This window comes from Polypterus senegalus, chromosome 18 (assembly GCF_016835505.1).
Source record: "Polypterus senegalus isolate Bchr_013 chromosome 18, ASM1683550v1, whole genome shotgun sequence".
Lineage (NCBI taxonomy): Eukaryota > Metazoa > Chordata > Cladistia > Polypteriformes > Polypteridae > Polypterus > Polypterus senegalus.
In genome coordinates, this window is record NC_053171.1 from 69,116,367 (window position 1) to 69,134,626 (window position 18,260).

Here is an 18,260-nt window from a genome sequence, read left to right on the forward strand (position 1 = left end):
GCGGCTGTCTTGGAACAGAAGCTTGTTGATGTTGTATCCTCCTTTTCTTTTTCCATCGCCTTGTCTAGTAAGAGGCAACGACGAAGTTCCTCTGCAAAGTGCGTCATGAACACTCTCCTTTTCTCAGTGGCCCCCATGCATGCCTTGCACAGTGCATGTGCGTTGATCACTGCCAGGTCAAGCTTGTTATAGCATACAGTAACCAGCCAACTGCGTGTTCCTGCAACACTGAATAAGGTCATGCCTTCTGGTGCATTATGTCAGTGCAGCACAGAGAAAAAAGAAAGAGACAAATATATGGGACATTGGGTATAAATTTTTTGTACTTGTAAAAGTTAGCTTTTTCAGTTTTATTCTCTCAATCACGATCACGCTGTACCCCCCACCCAACCCTGCCCCTCCTGATCTGACTCTAAGTAATAGCGCCAGCATAATTTCATACCTGATCTGACGTTGTTCGTTTTCAAATAATATTGCATTATTGCGATGATGTTTTCACATATATTGTCTCTTTCTTTCAGGTGTGTAAAACAACACCATAGTGAGAAGTGTGTACATTGACCCAAACAAAAGCCGTTTTAAAGTTTACTAATTAAGAGACTCGTTCAAAAATACACCAAACATATAGAAACAAACCAAAAACAAGGTGTCAAAACAGTTTAGAAGTGAAAATGAGAAAGCTAAATAAACAGTTGTTCACAAAACAAACAACATCAATCCATTAATTTTTACTTAATATTGCATCCTTTAGTCAAAGTTTAAAATACAAACTGCAAATAATACAAATATATATGAACAGGAGGCACTTACCCGATGGTCTGAAAGTAGATCCCAATGCCCCAGTGCTTACGCTCTAACTCTAATCATCCCATGTTTCTAATTGGCTCTCTCTTACCCCTTCATCACCTAACAGATAATGTGTGGTGAGCGTAATGGCACATAAATAGCTGCCTTCACATCACCCAGGTGGATGCTACCACACATTAGTGGTGGGTGAAGTAGCTCCCCACCCTCTAAGTAAAGCGGTTTGATTAGTGAGAAAAGCACTATATAAATGTAAACAATTATTAGTATGATTATTATTAAGTAGCTTAACAGGTTACAAGCAGTCCAACATAGTGTCACTATGGCAATAACTGGAGTAATGAGCTATAAGGAGGTATTCAGTAATAAGTCACATGGGCTTTCTTAAAAAAACTTTTCATTACAATAGCAGTTTTCAAAGAAGACGCTGGCATTGCCAAAACAGTCAGGTAATGTGAATGTCAGCAGCAGAAGGTCGTGGTTCCAAGTGCCTGGCTGGCCCTCCTTATTATGTAACCAGTATTTAGCATAGAGGATCATAGAAAAAAAATTAAAAAATGCCGAGCAGATGGAATTAACACCACCACTCTCTAGCACTCAGGTGCAGAACTGCCTTTAAGATACTTACATTTTCATACAAAGCCTCAATGGTTTCCAAATCCACAAACGAGTTGTCTACATTCAGCACAGCTGTAAAAAAAAAATGTGCATGACTAACGAGTTTCTAACACATGAGCGATCTGTGAATAGATTTTAATTTTAAAGCTTTATACAACAAACCTTTGCATATACACAGATAAACACAGAAATACAGAGCAACAGAACAAACACATTTTAAAAATTTTTATTAATATTTTTGCATACCAGTGCAGCGAAATAGTTTTATCAACTATGTTTTGAAATACATAGCTATTGTGATAGTGTCTGTAAAAAAATAAAAAACAGGCAAAAACCCTTTTTATTGCTACCAAAGTAATTAAACATTAAAGAAAACAGTACCCATAATAGACAACTATGGACTTCCAACTAATTTTCTAATTTGGTTTTAAACAAAACATTTTGTGACAGCACAAGCTAGGAAAGGATTTTTAGACAACAAATGACACAACAAATGACTGATATGTAAATCATTCAGTGACTTGGTAAAGTATGAAAAGTGCTGATGACTATGAAATGCATTTGGGAAAACTGCAAATGATAAATGCCAGCATTTAATGATCTCTATTTAAGAAAACCAGTTTGTGAAATGCATTACAAATGCAAACACTTGCTAAGGAAAACATTTTAATTTTGTTAATGATAAAAGGCTCTACAGAAAATCAATACTGAATTTTTAATAGTTTAAATAATAAAAGATTCTATATAAAATCAAAACTGACTGACAGATAGTACATATACTTTTTTGTAAACTATAAAAAGGCGTTACACCAAATAAACATTAATAAGACCTCCTTTATGAGAATGTAAATATGAAAGGTGTCATGACAAGTGTTGTCAGTGTGTTAGGCAAAAATTCGTAAACTCCTGGGTCTTCAGCCTTGATCTTAGTCTCAATCGACAGCTTCTTATGTGATACGAATAATAAGATGAAACATGAACTGGGCATGCGGGATACCTCAGGTGATGAAATTTGGCTTTGGGTCCTTCTCAATGAGGAATGAGGATGCGTGTCTCACAGCAAGCAGCAATGCAGAAGCATGACAGTGAGACACATTGCACAGGCCAATACATGACCAAAGAGTTGGACATGCGGGCATCTTCAATCATGTTACTTTATTGAGCAGGCAACCATGGTGACACTAGATGACAGTGAAAGACATTGCAGCAGCCTCACCAGAGTGATCTGAGTGATCTGATCTGTGTCTTTCGTGAGTGTCGCATGCACCACCTTTCTTTGAAGACTTGTGGTCCAAGAGTTGCTAGTAAAAAACAGAATATTCCTTAATGAAGTATTTTATATTACTAAAAATGTACCATATAAATTACATTTTAGCAAACTGACATGTAAAATATTTTGTGAAAGCCTAAATCTAGAAAGCACAATAAAAATGAATGCTACATGCAATAAAACTTCTTGTATTAGGAAAAATATAATAGGCGAAATATTGTTATTGAACTTCTTAAAATCTATAAAAGACCCTATTATTTTGATTGGTGACATGTGGTATGCAACTCCTTGCCCACTGCTCTGTTTCCTTTTGACTGCTTTTGCAAAGACACTGGCCGTAAAAATTAAGTTTAATTAAAATTGTTCCAACATGCCTCATTATTGCACTGTCTCAGTTCTCTTTGCTTGATCCAAAAATTAATTCACAGTGTGGACACCTCTGCGTGCTTGAAGATACGTCTGAGTCCAGTACGTGGGCAGCCTTTAAAAGAAAGAGGAGACTCACGGCTACGCATAGCTGGCAATAGCTATTTCAGTGACTGCCCCCTTATGACAGATCAAACCGTGCAGGCACGGGTCACCGCAAAGAGCCTGTAACTGCTTAACTTTTGACCTATTCAACAGGAACCACCACAGGACTTTATAATGATCTGAAGAGGGGAAAGAGAGGGTTTAAAGGGTTGACAACAGAACTCCTGCTCTGTGCATTTTCACAAGGTATATGTGTAAGGAGTTGCATGAGCTCAATGACATATTACAGTAACAAGGAAGAAAGGTTAAAAAAAAATTCTACACTCTGTCCGAGAAAAAAAAAAATCATAAAATGGTCAGTGGAGGCAGCATTCTTGTAAAACGCACCATTTTGTCTTCCCAGGCAGCTTTCACAGGTATACTGCAGTGTTGAGGTTTTGAATTTTGGCATGAATGTGTGCCCCCCATGAGGAACGATTAGCAGTCGAGGGGCTAGTTTTTATTGGTTGCTGGTAGACATGGCCACTTACAGTCTTAAATATCTTAACCCTGATTCCATTTCAAAACATTTCTCTGTAGGGCTACTCTTTGGTACCTCATAAAATCAGTAATTAAATTAACTGTTTGATCTAGGTTTAATGTCATAGTTTTAATGTGCAATCATTAATTTACTCATGGCCCTGTACCTAAGGGTCTGCGCTGGTATATGGAAGGTTGTCAGTTCAAATCTCAATACTACCAGAAGGGATCCTATTGTGCTCGGGTCTTGAGCAAGGACCTTAACCAGAAAATTGCTCCGGGGCGCTATACAATGGCTGACCCTTCACTCTGACGTCTAAAGTTCATGCAAGAAAAACAGTTTCCTTTGTTGTTTAATGTAAATTACTGTCGGCCTTAATCATTCCACATTTCATAGTCAACATGGATGGGGCGTAGTAAACGAAAGCATTACAAATTCATGGGTATGTGCATTAAAATTTCAGCATTTTTTCATCAAAATGGCATCTATGGAAACAATTCTGACAGTACTTGCTTTATTATAGCTATACTGGGGTGGCACAGTGGTGCAGTGAGTAGCGTGCAGTCGGTACCGCTGCTGCCTCACAGTTAGGAGACCCGGGTTCGTTTCCCAGGTCCTTCCTGCGTGGAGTTTGCATGTTCTCTCCGTGTCTGCATGGGTTTCCTCCCATAGTCCAAAGACATGCAGGTTAGGTGCATTGACAATCCTAAATTGTCCCTAGTGTGTGCTTGGTGTGTGTGTGTGCCCTGCGGTGGGCTGGTGCCCTGCCCGGGGTTTGTTTCCTGCCTAGCACCCTGTGTTGGCTTGGACTGGCTCCAGCAGACCCCTGTGACCCTGTAGTTAGGATATAACGGGTTGGATAATGGATGGACTGATAGCTATACTGCATGTAGTGTTTTCATCTAATAGTTCCAGGTGCATTTCTGCTAAATTTACAATTGATACCCTCTCTGTACTGAACCTCAAGTGAAAACAATTATCCACAGCCACATCTTATTTAAAATAGCAGTGGAGGATTACTATTTTTACATAGGGAAATTCTTGGGAATGACAGTATTAAACTTTTCAAAGGGTTAAGGCTAAAACATATAAGACAGATAAGGAAGTAAAGAATTCCCTTAATGTAAATGAAAGGACAGGCCAAGTTTAAGACACTTTGGTATAGTTGTTTTTCTTTTGGTCAAGGACATACATTCAGTCTTAAATGACCAGCTTTAAACCTAGCCTTTGCTATCAAAACAGAAGGATAGTTTGTTTAAGGCACAAGATTTCACATTTTTTTAAATTAGATTTACAAAATTCGCTTACTTTAGCAATTACAAAATTTTTACATGTAAGTTCTGAGAATTTTGGTTGCACTTTTAGGAATGAGAAAGAAAAGGTATTTTTTCATTCAAACAGGGGATTCAGCATGCTTTTTAAACTGTCCTAGAGCAACAATTTTGATGTCATTCAAAATTCAGGCAAGAAGTTGACAACCAGACACGAATAAAAATAAAAAAGAGATAATTCCTTTGGAGTTTAAAGAATTTATCCTCAGATCAGATAAAGCTTGGTGCAACCACTGACCTATCATCCCGCCATGCTAATGAACTTGAGGTCAAGACTCTGGAGACCATGTACATAGAAATGCAGGACGTGACGCTAACAACGGTTACAAGAAATGCTGTCTACTATAGAAAAAGGCCATTAGACCCTAAAATTAAGCCCTGATCGTGACAATATCTTCCACGAAGAGAACAAGGTAACTAATCCAGGGACTGGATGACCAAATATATAATTGATAGCAGAATACGAATTAAAAAGACAGGCTTTAAAACCAAGCAGTGGCTGAGAGTAAAGTGTTATTGTAACACTTTAATATAGAGCTCATTCAAAAATGCAGAAAATCAAATTCAGAAACTAAGTTACCCAGCAAACAAGGGAAAGCATCATAACCATTATTAATTAAACTGAAAGTTCAATCAAAGTCCCCATTTAATCTCTTTTTCCAAACCTAAACATCCTGGGGAGAGTTGATGGGAAGATTGGGAACCTTCCAGGTCTTTTACATACTTGTTGGCATTTTGTAACACCTGAAATTATCCTTCCTTTTACAGATTCCAACCAAAGTGCCAGAAACCCTAGCTTCAAATGAAAATTTTCGACTGGAACCCTTTAACAATTTCGTTACCTATGGAGTTAAAATACTCATATAACCGGCTGTATGCTTCTCAGTTCATAAGAATATGTTGGTGAAATGGCATTAAAATTCTGGAGTGGCATAGTGGTGGACTGGCTAGTCTAAATCTGCTTAATCCAATTCACGGTCATATGGGATTACCCCCTATCCTGGCGGCATCAAGCACAAATCAGGGCATCAGTCCATCGCAGGACACACCTACATGAATGCAGAGTCACCGATTAACCTAAAAAGCACATCTTGGGAAAGCGGGAAGAAAACCTAAATTAAAACCCACACTGACATAGGATCAACATGAAAATGAACAGAGACAACAACCAGGTGTGAGATTTAAAATGGAACATAAGCAAAGTAAATAAATTGAAAGAATAATACAAAATGAGGTTCAGCAAACATTACCACGTCACAGTAAGGAGACTGCAGGGACTGTCTCAGTCTTAACCAGGCACAATGTGTGTACAATAATCAGTGATAGGAAGTTTGTGTGCCTGGCAGAGAGAAAAGAGACAGGCAAGGAGATCAAAGCCAACAGAAGCAGGGTTCTCCATCCAAATCCATTTACTTTTCACTCAACACATCAAAACCAAAGGAACCGCACAGCTCTTGGTGGCCATAATGCTGGCCTATCCTCATTTGGTAGAAACAAACCAGATCCTCCACAGACATCAGACTCTTGAGTGATTATAATTCTATTACACGTTAGATGTTCTTTTAATTTGCCAACAACCATGGCAGAAAGGGGGCGCATGCTTTAGAAGTTCTTATTAAGTGGCTTTCCTACATTGTCAGATTAGATTGGGCATTTCAGCTACACCTCCCTTAAAGTCAAAGGAAGTTAGCACATGCTGTGCAAAGCTGGTAATTTTATTGGGGGTCCTCCAGCAGTAAGAAAGAAAGAAAAGAGCGAGAGCGGACAGCTCAACCACAGCCAGGTTTACACTTGAATTCGGGAAATGAAGGCAATTGTTTTTATGTGGCTCTCCCATGTCTGCCCCAGCAATGCAGATTTATATACAGAAGGATCATTAGTGCCGTGTTGCTGCCATTAGGATATATTAACCGTCACTGACGACAGAAAACAGATCAGCTTCATGCACTTAAGCTGGCAGGCGCACATATTAAAATGTAGACTGCATAAATTCATAGGAATCAACACCCTTTCCTTCACCTTTAGACTTTTCTCATGGTTGGCGTGAAGTTCCAGGCAAAACAGCAAAAAATAAGCCATAAAAGAAAGGTGTCAGTATTTATTGCTTTATGGCTGAAAAATCATATAAAATTCAAAGCCCCTTTAAAATATATAAGCAAAGAATTATTTAAGCAAAGTTCACTTTCATTCACTTTAACAATGACTTTTATATACACACACAGATGGATGGATGGATGGTATGTGTATATGTGTGTATATATATTTATAATAATTATAAATATGTGGGATATACATACATTTATATATACTGTATATATTACTTGCTCTTTTTGTCTATGTTGCATTTCATACTGATTCCTAATTACTATATAGTATTCTGAGCTCTTAAGTTGAGGTATGCTCAGTAATAATAAAATGGTTTTACAGTACTGGAACAGGAATCGACATTAGAGAAATATTTTGTTAAAAACAAAATATTTAAAGTAAATAAGACATTTTTTATTATAGCTTTATTGTGCCAAAGCTAATTACAGAATTTGCTTTAAAAACTGCATAATCATAGATAGATGGATAGAACTTTATTTGTCCCAAGGGGAAATTTAGCTACTTACAGAAGCGTTATTGTAACAAACAGCAACCCTCAAACACAAACAATAATTACAAAAAAAGAAGAAAACAATTCTGACTTGGCCAACCCTAACCTATAAGTACTTGGGGGTCAACATTAATGACAGGTTGGACTGGTGTCATAACAGAGAGGAAATATATAAGAAAGGGAAGAGCAGGCTCTTCTTCCCAAGGAGACTGGAACCCTTTAATGTGGAAAGAGACATCCTTTACATCTTCTACACCTCTGTGATAGCCACTGTGGTGTGATGGGCTGGTAACATCATTTCAAGAGATGCCCACAGAATCAATAAGCTAATTAAAAAAAGGGTAGGCTCTGTAATGGGACACACTCTGGACCCCTTGGAGGTAGTAGCCAAGGAGGGAATTAAAACAAAACTGCCATTAAAAACAATGCTGCACATTCTCTCTCTGATACACTCACACTGAGTACTTACCAACAACGATTATTCATCAGAAGTGTGTCAAGAAATGCTACTGGGGCTCTTTCACACCAACAGCAATATGTCTGCATAATGCCTCACTAGAACTTTGACAGCCAAGTTAGAAATCTTTCCTATGTTTTGAATTTTCTAGCTTTATCATCATTACAATGTGTGCTCAGACTAAAATGTGTGTATATTTGTTTATTTATTTACTTATTTATTTATTTACTTACTTATCTATTTATTTAAAGAGCTTTTGTAAAAGGCTGAATTTCCCCCAGGGGACAAATAATGTTATATCTATATATTCTATCATGCTGAATGTAAATATTTTAAACAAATTATTAAACAACAAACTAACCAATATAAAAACTGTACAAGGATTCAACACTGACTAATGTGAAAAAGTGAACCTACTCTTTAAATTTTACCCCTCCTGCTACAGTGAATAGAATGTAAGCCCGTCAAAGTGTCAGGCAGGATCTTTCTCTAATAAAAAAATAGATTAAAAAAAAAAAAGCACTATCAAATATATAAGCTGATGGAAGGGCTGGAAAAGTCTCTCTATTAGCTGCCTGCTGTGTGCTAACCCAGAAAAATTTAAGGGAACATGCTAAATGTGTTGGTGTTTGTGGTTTTGGAAAAGAAAGCTGACATATTTATATTAATACCATTATAAAGAATAGAATCTACCATTTTATGTACAGCTGGTATAAAAAATAAAAACAAAAAACAAACTTTTGATTTAATTTTATGAATACTTTTATTTAGTCTCCCCAAAACTATATCTTACTCAGCAGGTGTCATGCAACACTATTTCCAGGTTAAACACTTACATCAAGCTGTCAAGTCGCATGTTGCACTTTGAATATAAATCCAATGGACTCCAAAATAAATGTTAATCAAAGGCTAAAACTCACATGAGTTGATCGTTTTTTTCTGCACTCATTTTCTGCACATTATATTACTTCTTAGTGTTACTTTACAGAGATGTTTATCACATCAATTCCAAAGTGAATAATAGTCTATTCACATTTCTGACTGATTACCTTGTACAGTCAATTATGAGTAAAACAGACATCTTTATTCCTCTCAAATTCCCACATCATTCTGGGGCAGATGTTCCTATCATCACTGCATGTAACCCAGCCAGAGGGGATGCAGAAACCAGTGTGTTTCTTCGTGCCGGTCCCAAGCCCGGATAAATGGGGAGGGTTACGTCAGAAAGGGCATCCGGTGTAAAATTTTATCAAATTAATATGCTGTGGAACTTGACCCAGACACAGACAGGTGCAAATCACCCCACACATGTTTATTCATCAGTGCCATATTTACAAAAGTGCCGCAATCCCCAAAAGTCTTCCTAAGTCCTGGCCAACACCATACAATACCTTTCTCTTCAGGCCGCCTCCTTCTCTCCTCCAGAGCTCTGTCCTACTCCACTCCTGACTCTTGCCCCTTTTATAAGAACCCGGATGTGCTCTAGGTGTGTTCCGGCAACCACCCACCGACACGCCCCAGTGTGGCGGAAGTGCCGGTTGCATCCCCGGAAGCACTCCGGGTGTCCCTGCTTTTCTTCCCCCCAGCACTTCCTGGTGTGGCAGAAATGCTGAGGTCCAGGGCTCACCAGGCACCGGGGTACCCCCTGGCGGTGACCATGGGCCCCTACAGGGTTGAGCTTTAAAGCTCGAAGGTCACCATAGCAACCAGGGTGGTCGCCCCCACGTGGTCTGAGGTGGGCATACGCCCTCTTCCGGTCCTTCAAGGGGGCCCAGCCAGGTCATCGCCCCAGGCATCTGCCACAATGTGGACAACAATACAAATTTCCATACCGGATCGGTCGAGCCCCAGGTTAACAGCGACCGCCACCAGTACTGTGAGTCAACAGGGTGCTGGAGGAAATCAGGCTACTGTTGGAAGAAGGAGAAGAAGAGGGGGGAGAAATGTCTGGAGGCAGGAGGAGAGGAGGTAGTTAAAGAGAGTGGAACTGAGGGTAGGAATTTTGAATGTTGGCAGTATGACTGGTAAGGGGAGAGAGTTAGCAAATATGATGGAGAGAAGGAAGGCTGAGTAAGGCCAGGTGGATCGGAGGTGGATTCAAATTGTTCTATCATGGTGTGGATAGGAGGAGAAATGGAGTAGGGGTTATTCTGAAGGAACAGTATGTCAAGAGTGTTTTGGATGTAAAAAGAGAGTCAGACAGAGTAATGATTTTGAAGCTGGAAATCGTAGGTGTGATGATGAATGTTGTTAGTGCATATGTCCTACAAGTTGAGTGTGCAATGGATAAGAAAGAAGATTTTTGGAGTGAGTTGGATGACATGATGAACAGTGTACCCAAGGGACAGAAAGTGGTGATTGGAGCAGATTTCAATGGACATGTTGGTGAAGGGAACAGTGGAGACGAGGAGGTGATGGGTAGGTATGGTGTCAAGGAGAGGAATGAAGATGGTCAGAGGATAGTGAATTTTGCCAAAAGGATGGACATGGCTGTGGTGAATACGTATTTTAAGAAGGAACAGGGTGACGTACAAGAGTGGAGGAAGATGCACACAGGTAGATTACATCCTATGCAGAAGAGTCAATCTGATGGAGATTGAAGACTGCAGGTTGAGTTTAGGGAGAAGTTGAGACAGGCACTGGGTGGCAGTGAAGAGTTACCAGACAGCTGGGAAACTACAGCAGATGTAGTAAGGGTGACAGCAAGAAGGGTGCATGGTGCGACATCTGGAAAGAGGAAGGAGGAAAAGGAAACCTGGTGGTGGAATGAGGAAGTACAGGAGATTATACAGAGGAAGAGGATGACAAAGAAGGAGTGGGATAGTCTGAGAGATGCAGAAAGTAGACAAGAGTACAAGGAGATAAGGTGCAAGGTGAAGAGAGAGGTGGTGAAGGCTAAAGAAAAGGCGTATGATGAGCTGTATGAGAGGCTGGACACTAAGGAGGGAGAAATGGACCTGTACCGATTGGCTAGACAGAGGGACCGAGCTGGGAAAGATGTGCAGTAGGTTAGGGTAATAAAGGATAACAATGGAAACGTACTCACAAGTGAAGAGGGTGTGTTGAGCAGATGGAAAGAGTACTTTGAAAGGCTTATGAATGAAGAGACCGAGAGAGAGAAGAGGTTGGACGATGTGGAGATAGTGAATCAGGAAGTGCAACGGATTAGCAAGGAGGAAGTGAGGACAGCTATGAAGAGGATGAAGAATGGAAAAGTCGTTGGTCCAGATGACATACCTGTGGAAGCATGGAGGTGTTTAGGAGAGATGGCAGTGGAGTTTTTAACCAGATTGTTTAATGGAATCTTGGAATGTGAGAGGATGCCTGAGGAGTGGAGAAGAAGTGTACTGGTGCTGATAATTAAGAATAAGGGTGATGTGCAGGACTGTAGTAACTACAGGAAGATAAAAGTGATAAGCCACAGCATGAAGTTATGGGAAAGAGTAGTGGAAGCTAGGTTAAGAAGTGAGGTGATGATTAGTGAGCAGCAGTAAGGTTTCATGCCAAGAAAGTGCACCATAGAAGAACGATGTTTGCTCTGAGAGTGTTGATGGAGAAGTATAGAGAAGGCCAGAAGGAGTTGCATTGCGTCTTTGTGGACCTCAAGCATATGATAGTGTGCCTCGAGAGGAGATATGGCATTGTAGTGACAGAGAAGTATGTAAGAATGGTACGGGATATGTACGAGGGAAGTGTGATAGTGATGAGGTCTGCGGTAGGAGTGACGGATGCATTCAATGAGTAGGTGAGATTACATCATGGACTGGCTCTGAGCCCTTCCTTATTTGCAATGGAGATGGACAGGTTGAAGGATGAGATTACACAGGAGTCCCCTTGGACTATGATGTTTGCTGATGACATTGTGAGCTGTAGCGAGAGTAGGGAGTAGGTTAAGGAGACCTTGGAGAGGTGGAGATATGCTCTAGAGCAGGGGTGCCCACACTTTTACTTTTAAAATGACCAGGTTGAAATGATCTACCTACATTATAAAATTATATATATATATATATATATATATATATATATATATATATATAATTTGAAGTCTGAATCACAATCTGATTGTATGGGTGGTTACCTACCAGGTAACGCATGTGGTTGGTCTGCAAGTCGGCAGACATGCGCCACGGGTGCCCTCTCAGTTGCAAGAAGCAGATCATAGAATGTTACATAGTTAACTGTCAAATAATGCAAAGAGTACGTGACACGTGTTTCATCCCATTTTGGGCTCATCACGCGTACACACTCCACTGCACCCCTCATCGGGGATTGAACCTCGGATGTCAGACAAACGCACTTTGACCGAAAAAAAATCCTCTTCCAATTCCACATCCAGCCCATACCCTCGCTAAACAATTTTTTTTTTTAATCCCTTCTTTAGTCGATATAAACTGGAAGGCTAACTAGATCACATCCGGAGTTTTGCAGTAGCTTGCTCGTTTGATTGTGCGTGCGGAATGACCAGTGTGTGAGAAGAAGAGAGATCTCAGACTGGCCTGTATGTCAATAAAGTGGCAAATGGCATAGGGAGGATATATGATAAACTAACGTTTAAAAAAAATTTTTTTTTGAATGCAACGTGATCTACCTGCACTACCTTTGCAATTTACCGGTCGATCGCGATCAACACATTAGGCACCCCTGCTCTAGAGAGGAGAGGAATGAAGGTCCTTCTTTCTTCTTAATGATTTTCTAGAGCATTGATTTAGGTCATTCTAAGGGTTTACTGATGTCTCAAATGACTTTTATTCTTGTTTTTCAGCCTCATAATGGCTTTTAATTATCATTGGCATAGTACTTGACCTCAAGATAAACAATGGCAACTGCAACCTCCAAAGGGTACAAGCAATTCTAGGTCTCCTATGAAGCTATGAAATAGGAATCACAAACACCAGTGATGCCAGTTGTCCCAAACATTATGCTGCCCTGAAATGTGTATGCAAATACCAGTAAATGAAAATCTGCAATGTGCACTTTAATCCTGTCTAAATTGTTTGATTTGTAATTTTAAACAAAGGTGCAGTGGGGTAAATCAAGAAAAAATATCTCTGTCCTAAACACTATGAAGGCACTGTAACTGGTATATTTCTGATTTGCCTTATATTATTATTATGAATGTTATTATTATAACATTACCTTTCTAAATACAATTCTTTTGGGCAATGCGCATTTTACTTGCCTTTGCCAACATACAGTTTTGCATACAGTCTGCATGCACTTTAGCCGACTGCTGACTTGACACACACTGTATTTTGTCCATACATCTTCCAGCAGTGTTGGGACACAAGGCAGCAACAATCCCTGGTCAGGCCACACAAAAATACACGCCTAGGGACAATTTAACAATGCCAGTCTATATAATCTTCATGTCTTTGGAGTGTGAAGCTGAATCGCCTGGAGGAAACCCACTTGTACATGGAGAGAACATGGAAAGCCCAGAGAGGGAGTCCCTGGGCCTTTAACACCAATCTCCTTGTGGCAAGTCAGAAGTACTACGACTGTGCCACTGAGATGCTCCCAATTCCTGAGGTAATGAATCATAATATCAGTTACTTACTTTAGCTGTAATATAGGAAAAGGACAATTAGTTAAGTTTAATTTCATATGTCATTTCTTGCCAACTGCTGTTGTCCACTGCCCTCACAACTGTGTTCCTGTCAGTCAAAGTCAAATCCTGCATGCTCTGTTGTCTATCACCTGTGTGCCACAAAATATGATTTTTTTGTTGTTGTTGTTGATTTTTTCATGTATTTACTTACTGATTTCAGTGGCACTGCACAAAACATAAACTAAGCCTTGAGACCTAAGCTGTCAATTGAGAGGGTGAGCTCTAGCAAACATAATAAAGGCATATTTGATTAATTACTGCATTTAACACACATTAGCAATTACTTTTTACTCACAGTGAATGCTTTTGTGAAGAGCCGCATTTACTTTGAAAGATTATTTTTCCCCTTACGTCTTTTAAAGTGCACTGCACAAGTCATAAGTTCTTCATGCTTTACAGACATAACACCAACAAAAAAATACAAAAATATTGACGTAGAACGTTCCAAAATAACCTACAGAAAAACAGACTGCCTTCCATAACGTAATTTTTATTCAGAAAGCATTGCTAGAATAAAGTTTTGTAAATGGCTGTCCTCATATTATGCTGATTTGACCCACAGTTTGAGTAGCGTTGCGATGTAGTCGCAGCTGTAACTTTTGTCCATCCAAAACAGCATTCTCTGTTTGTTTTCCTCTTGTAAGGTAGTGAGGTTTCCTTTAATGTGAGGTCATCAGATTCAAGCAGCAGCCTTGCACACAGTGTAATGGATGGCTGGGACTATAAAGAGACATCTTAAGGGAAGGACCAGGGGAAAGAGTACCTCCTCCGGGATGACACAGGGCAGTCCTCCAAGCTGCTACGGTGGTTTGCAGCATGGAAGCTGAACCTTGCTAGGGGCTGGGGCCATGGGAAACTGCTGAACCCTTTTCTATAAGACTGATGCCACACATGAAAGTATGCCTGGAAGGAGATCACGGGACACCTGAAGCACGTCTAGGTGCTCCATAAAAGGAGTTGTCTCACTCTATTTAGAGAGAGAGCCACAGTTAGGAGGAAGAGGATGAAGCGTGAGGAAGGAGCGGGCAGAAGAGAGTGACAGAGTGCCAGAAAAAAGGCAAAGTGCACTATGTTTTATTGTGTTGGACTTTGCTTCATTGTGTTCTGTACTGTGCATTGATGGTGGGGAATGAAGGGAAAATGTGTCCCACATCATAATAAATAAAGTCTTGTGTGTGCTGCTGGTGCCCATTTCTGCTTGCTGCATATGTTGGGCAATGGAGCCCCATGTTGGTTACAGCATGTGGTGGCAGCTGGTTTTCTCTATGATTTGGTTGCAGATCGATTTGTTTTGCAGGGTGCCAAATTTACAATGCCGCACAAGTTTGTGTAAAGCAGAAAAGTACTGAGTAATCGACTCACCCGGCTGATAAACTCTTTGACTAAAATGAAAACGATGCATAAGGACACTGTGACCAGAGCTGAAGTATGCCACTAACATTGCCTTTGCTGCTGCAATACATAGGAGCCTCCAATTGCAATGTGGAGAAGACACTTTGGCCCTATACTCCCAAACTCTCTTTCTGGCATCTGCCATTTCCTGAACATCAAGAACCACCAAATATACAGATGTTTCAATGACTCAATCCATCTTTGCTAGGGCACAGGAGGCTCTCTAAGACAGTCAGGAATGAGCTTGGAAGTGCTAATGTGAATTATTCCATCCTCATCGCCAAAATATTGTATCCAAAGGAAAACTCATTAGACACCTTTAGGATCCAAACGTTCTTCCTTTATTTTTTACTTTCTTTTTCCCACAAACCCCCAATTTACCCCACATCCCGTATTCCCATTTTGCCTCCTTGTCTTGCACGAAATCAACTACAGTATTTACCAAATTCTTAAAGAAAAACAGGATTAACATTGATAAGATAAATAACCTTCAGAAGCTTCTCTTTTTATTTCAAAACATTCCAATATACATCAATAAATCGTTTTTTAAGAAATTAGATTCAACCTTAACCTCACTTATTTGGAACTCAAAACATCCACGTATCCAAAGAGCGACCCTACAACGACCTAAGGCAGAAGGTGGCATGGCTCTACCTAACTTTCAATTCTGGGCAGCAAACATACAAACTATAAAAACCTGGACAAGCCGTGCTGTTTCTTTCAAGGACAGGTGATTGGAAGGATGACGCCGGACTTTGTCCTGTATCCAAACGTTGCCATCTTTCGCCTTTACACCAGGTGCAGCTGTGTGTTCTTATATGTGAGTGGACGTTTCTGGCGGGGATGGCTTCTGTTCTCTTTCTCCGATCTGAGTTCACCGCTGTTATAGCACGTCTTTATTTGAAAACAGCCTTGTCAGATCAGAGTGAGCATGAACGCGGCTAAGGAAATAAAACTGAATTTAAAAAAAAAAAAACGCTAACCTTTACAAGTACCATACATTTACACCGTCTGTTACAGACTCAAATCAAATGTATGCTTTTATTGTATAATAGTAATATTAAGAACAGCTCGCTACTCGAAACGTTTATTTTGGGAGACGTTAAGACTCAAACTCAGAACCTTTTTAATTGGAGTCAGCAGCTCTAACCAGTATACTACCCAAAAATTCAGGGCAACAAGCAACACTAACCTGATTTCTTTTTCTTCGGTTATAGTCTTGGAAAAAAAGCACATTTGTTCTATTTTACTTGTATCTTTTGTGAAAGTGCTTATTTGATATTTGAACTTCAGTCTTCACACATTATACACTTCATGTCTACATTTTGTCGTTAGTACAAAAACATGGAAAAAGTTTGTCTTTTAGGTATGTGTTCAACATTTCTGTCATCCTATACTTACACAGATCATTGTGGACACGGAACACATGTGAAATGCATGTGTTCCGAATAACAATAAATTTTTTTAGCCTAGGTACATGACTCACTGATAAACAAGGCCTAATTTGGGAGACGTTTTTGCAGTTTCTCCAGCGGTGGGGGGATGGTATAGCAGACTGTTTGGGATTATCGACACATTTACAAGACAAAAGACGCTGAATGGAGACATGCGAGTGGATTTAAGGTGGGCCGGATTTACAAGTTTTCTCGTAATCTTTGGTAATTCTAGTATTAATCTGATGCACACCTATTTCATGTAGAAAAATATTTCTAAGGTATGTACTGTACCTCTTCGACGTTCCTGAAGAAACTATATGCACAAGGCTTCATCCATGACTTCACACACAGGTTTTTTTCTCGTACAGCGACTGGACAGTGTGGTGTAGCGGGTCCACAGCTCAAGTCAAAAATGACACTTTTAAATTAAAAATCGCCGCACTTATGGCTTAGCGAGTATGTGTGGCCGATCGGTTCCTGGGGAATCCGTGATGCGTGTAGTCCTAGCTTAAGTGCACAGGTGAGGAGTCGTCCGCATCCGTAATTGTTCCTGGGAAATGCTAATTGCCACATCTGATCCACGTCCTTGTGCTAGGCGGATAGGGGAAGAACAGGAAAGAATGGGAGGTTAATTGAGAAGGAAGCAGACAGAGGAAAGCCGGTGCAGGAAAGCGAACGAGCAAGCAAGAGAGAGCAGATTCGAGGGAGCAAATGCAGGCAGTTGGCAGGTGAACCCCTGGAGATGAGTGTTTGGCGGACACTCGGTGGTGCTGAAGAAAGCGGTCGCTCCAGCTGAGCGATCATGGAGGTGAAGTGACCGGTATTGAAGAAGACTGGCTGTTGAAAGGCAGCAGCAGTCATGGAGGCTTTGGCCTGCTTTAGCCCCAGCGTGAGCGCCCTGGCCGCTGGGGAAAGAACCCAAGTCTCGGTCTGGATGGAGCCCGACGTAGCCAGGGATCAGAGGGCTATCAGACCAGTGTGGAAGGCAGCTGCACCTGCAGGTAGGGCGACTCCCCTGTTGCAAAGCCCGATGGGAGAAGCAGGGGAGCCGCCAGGTAGAAAAAAGAAGGTACTGTAGAAAATTCATAAAGGAATATGTAAACGGAAATCACTGTGAGCGTAGGAGCCCTCTCACCTTCCAGGAAAGGACGTGCATACATATAATATAAAGAAGAATTTAGGATTAAACAATTTTTTTTTATTTTATTTTAACAGGCCGGTTAATCTGTTGGCCGGTTAATGCGAGGCCAGTTAAGAGGGATTGTATTGTAATTGTAAGACAAATGTAACTGAACGTTGTTGAAATTGCTGAAGGTAACAAAACTGAGATCGAGATGAATGTGTCACAGCATACGGAGCGGACATAGCAAAAACTGTTGTTCCTCTATAAAATGCAATTTAAGTGAAATTGATCTAGTACAGAGCCCTATAGGTGCCAGGCAAATCCATTCTGACAAATTATTAATCCAATAAAACAAATGATGTAATTTGTACGAATGGATTATTTTTATTTATGTAAGAAGCATATGCCTATCGGGAGTATTCTCTTTTGCAAGCTGTCTTGGTTGCGGGTCTTCGATTCTTTAGCAGTTTTTTTTTTTTTCTTTCATTATTTAACACTAGAATCCCTGAAGGTCACGTTTTTACCATTGTCCCTGACCTCCTTAAATTTTCCTGACATACACCAAGAAGCTGTAGTTCCTTATCACTGTGCTAATAGCCTGCTTTTGTTTTGCAAATGTGTGGATTAGCAGAAC

The 18,260-nt window shown here is 40.2% G+C and overlaps 1 protein-coding gene across 1 annotated transcript in view; it reads right to left on the bottom strand.

Annotated features, from left to right (window-relative positions):
- The window catches only part of LOC120518304 (formin-like), a 509,433-nt gene that overhangs the window by 262,584 nt on the left and 228,589 nt on the right, over positions 1-18,260 (bottom strand). Inside the window, exon 7 of the mRNA XM_039741029.1 lies at positions 1,433-1,494. Coding sequence (XP_039596963.1) covers positions 1,433-1,494 — 62 coding nt within the window. The remainder of the gene's footprint in view (positions 1-1,432; positions 1,495-18,260) is intronic.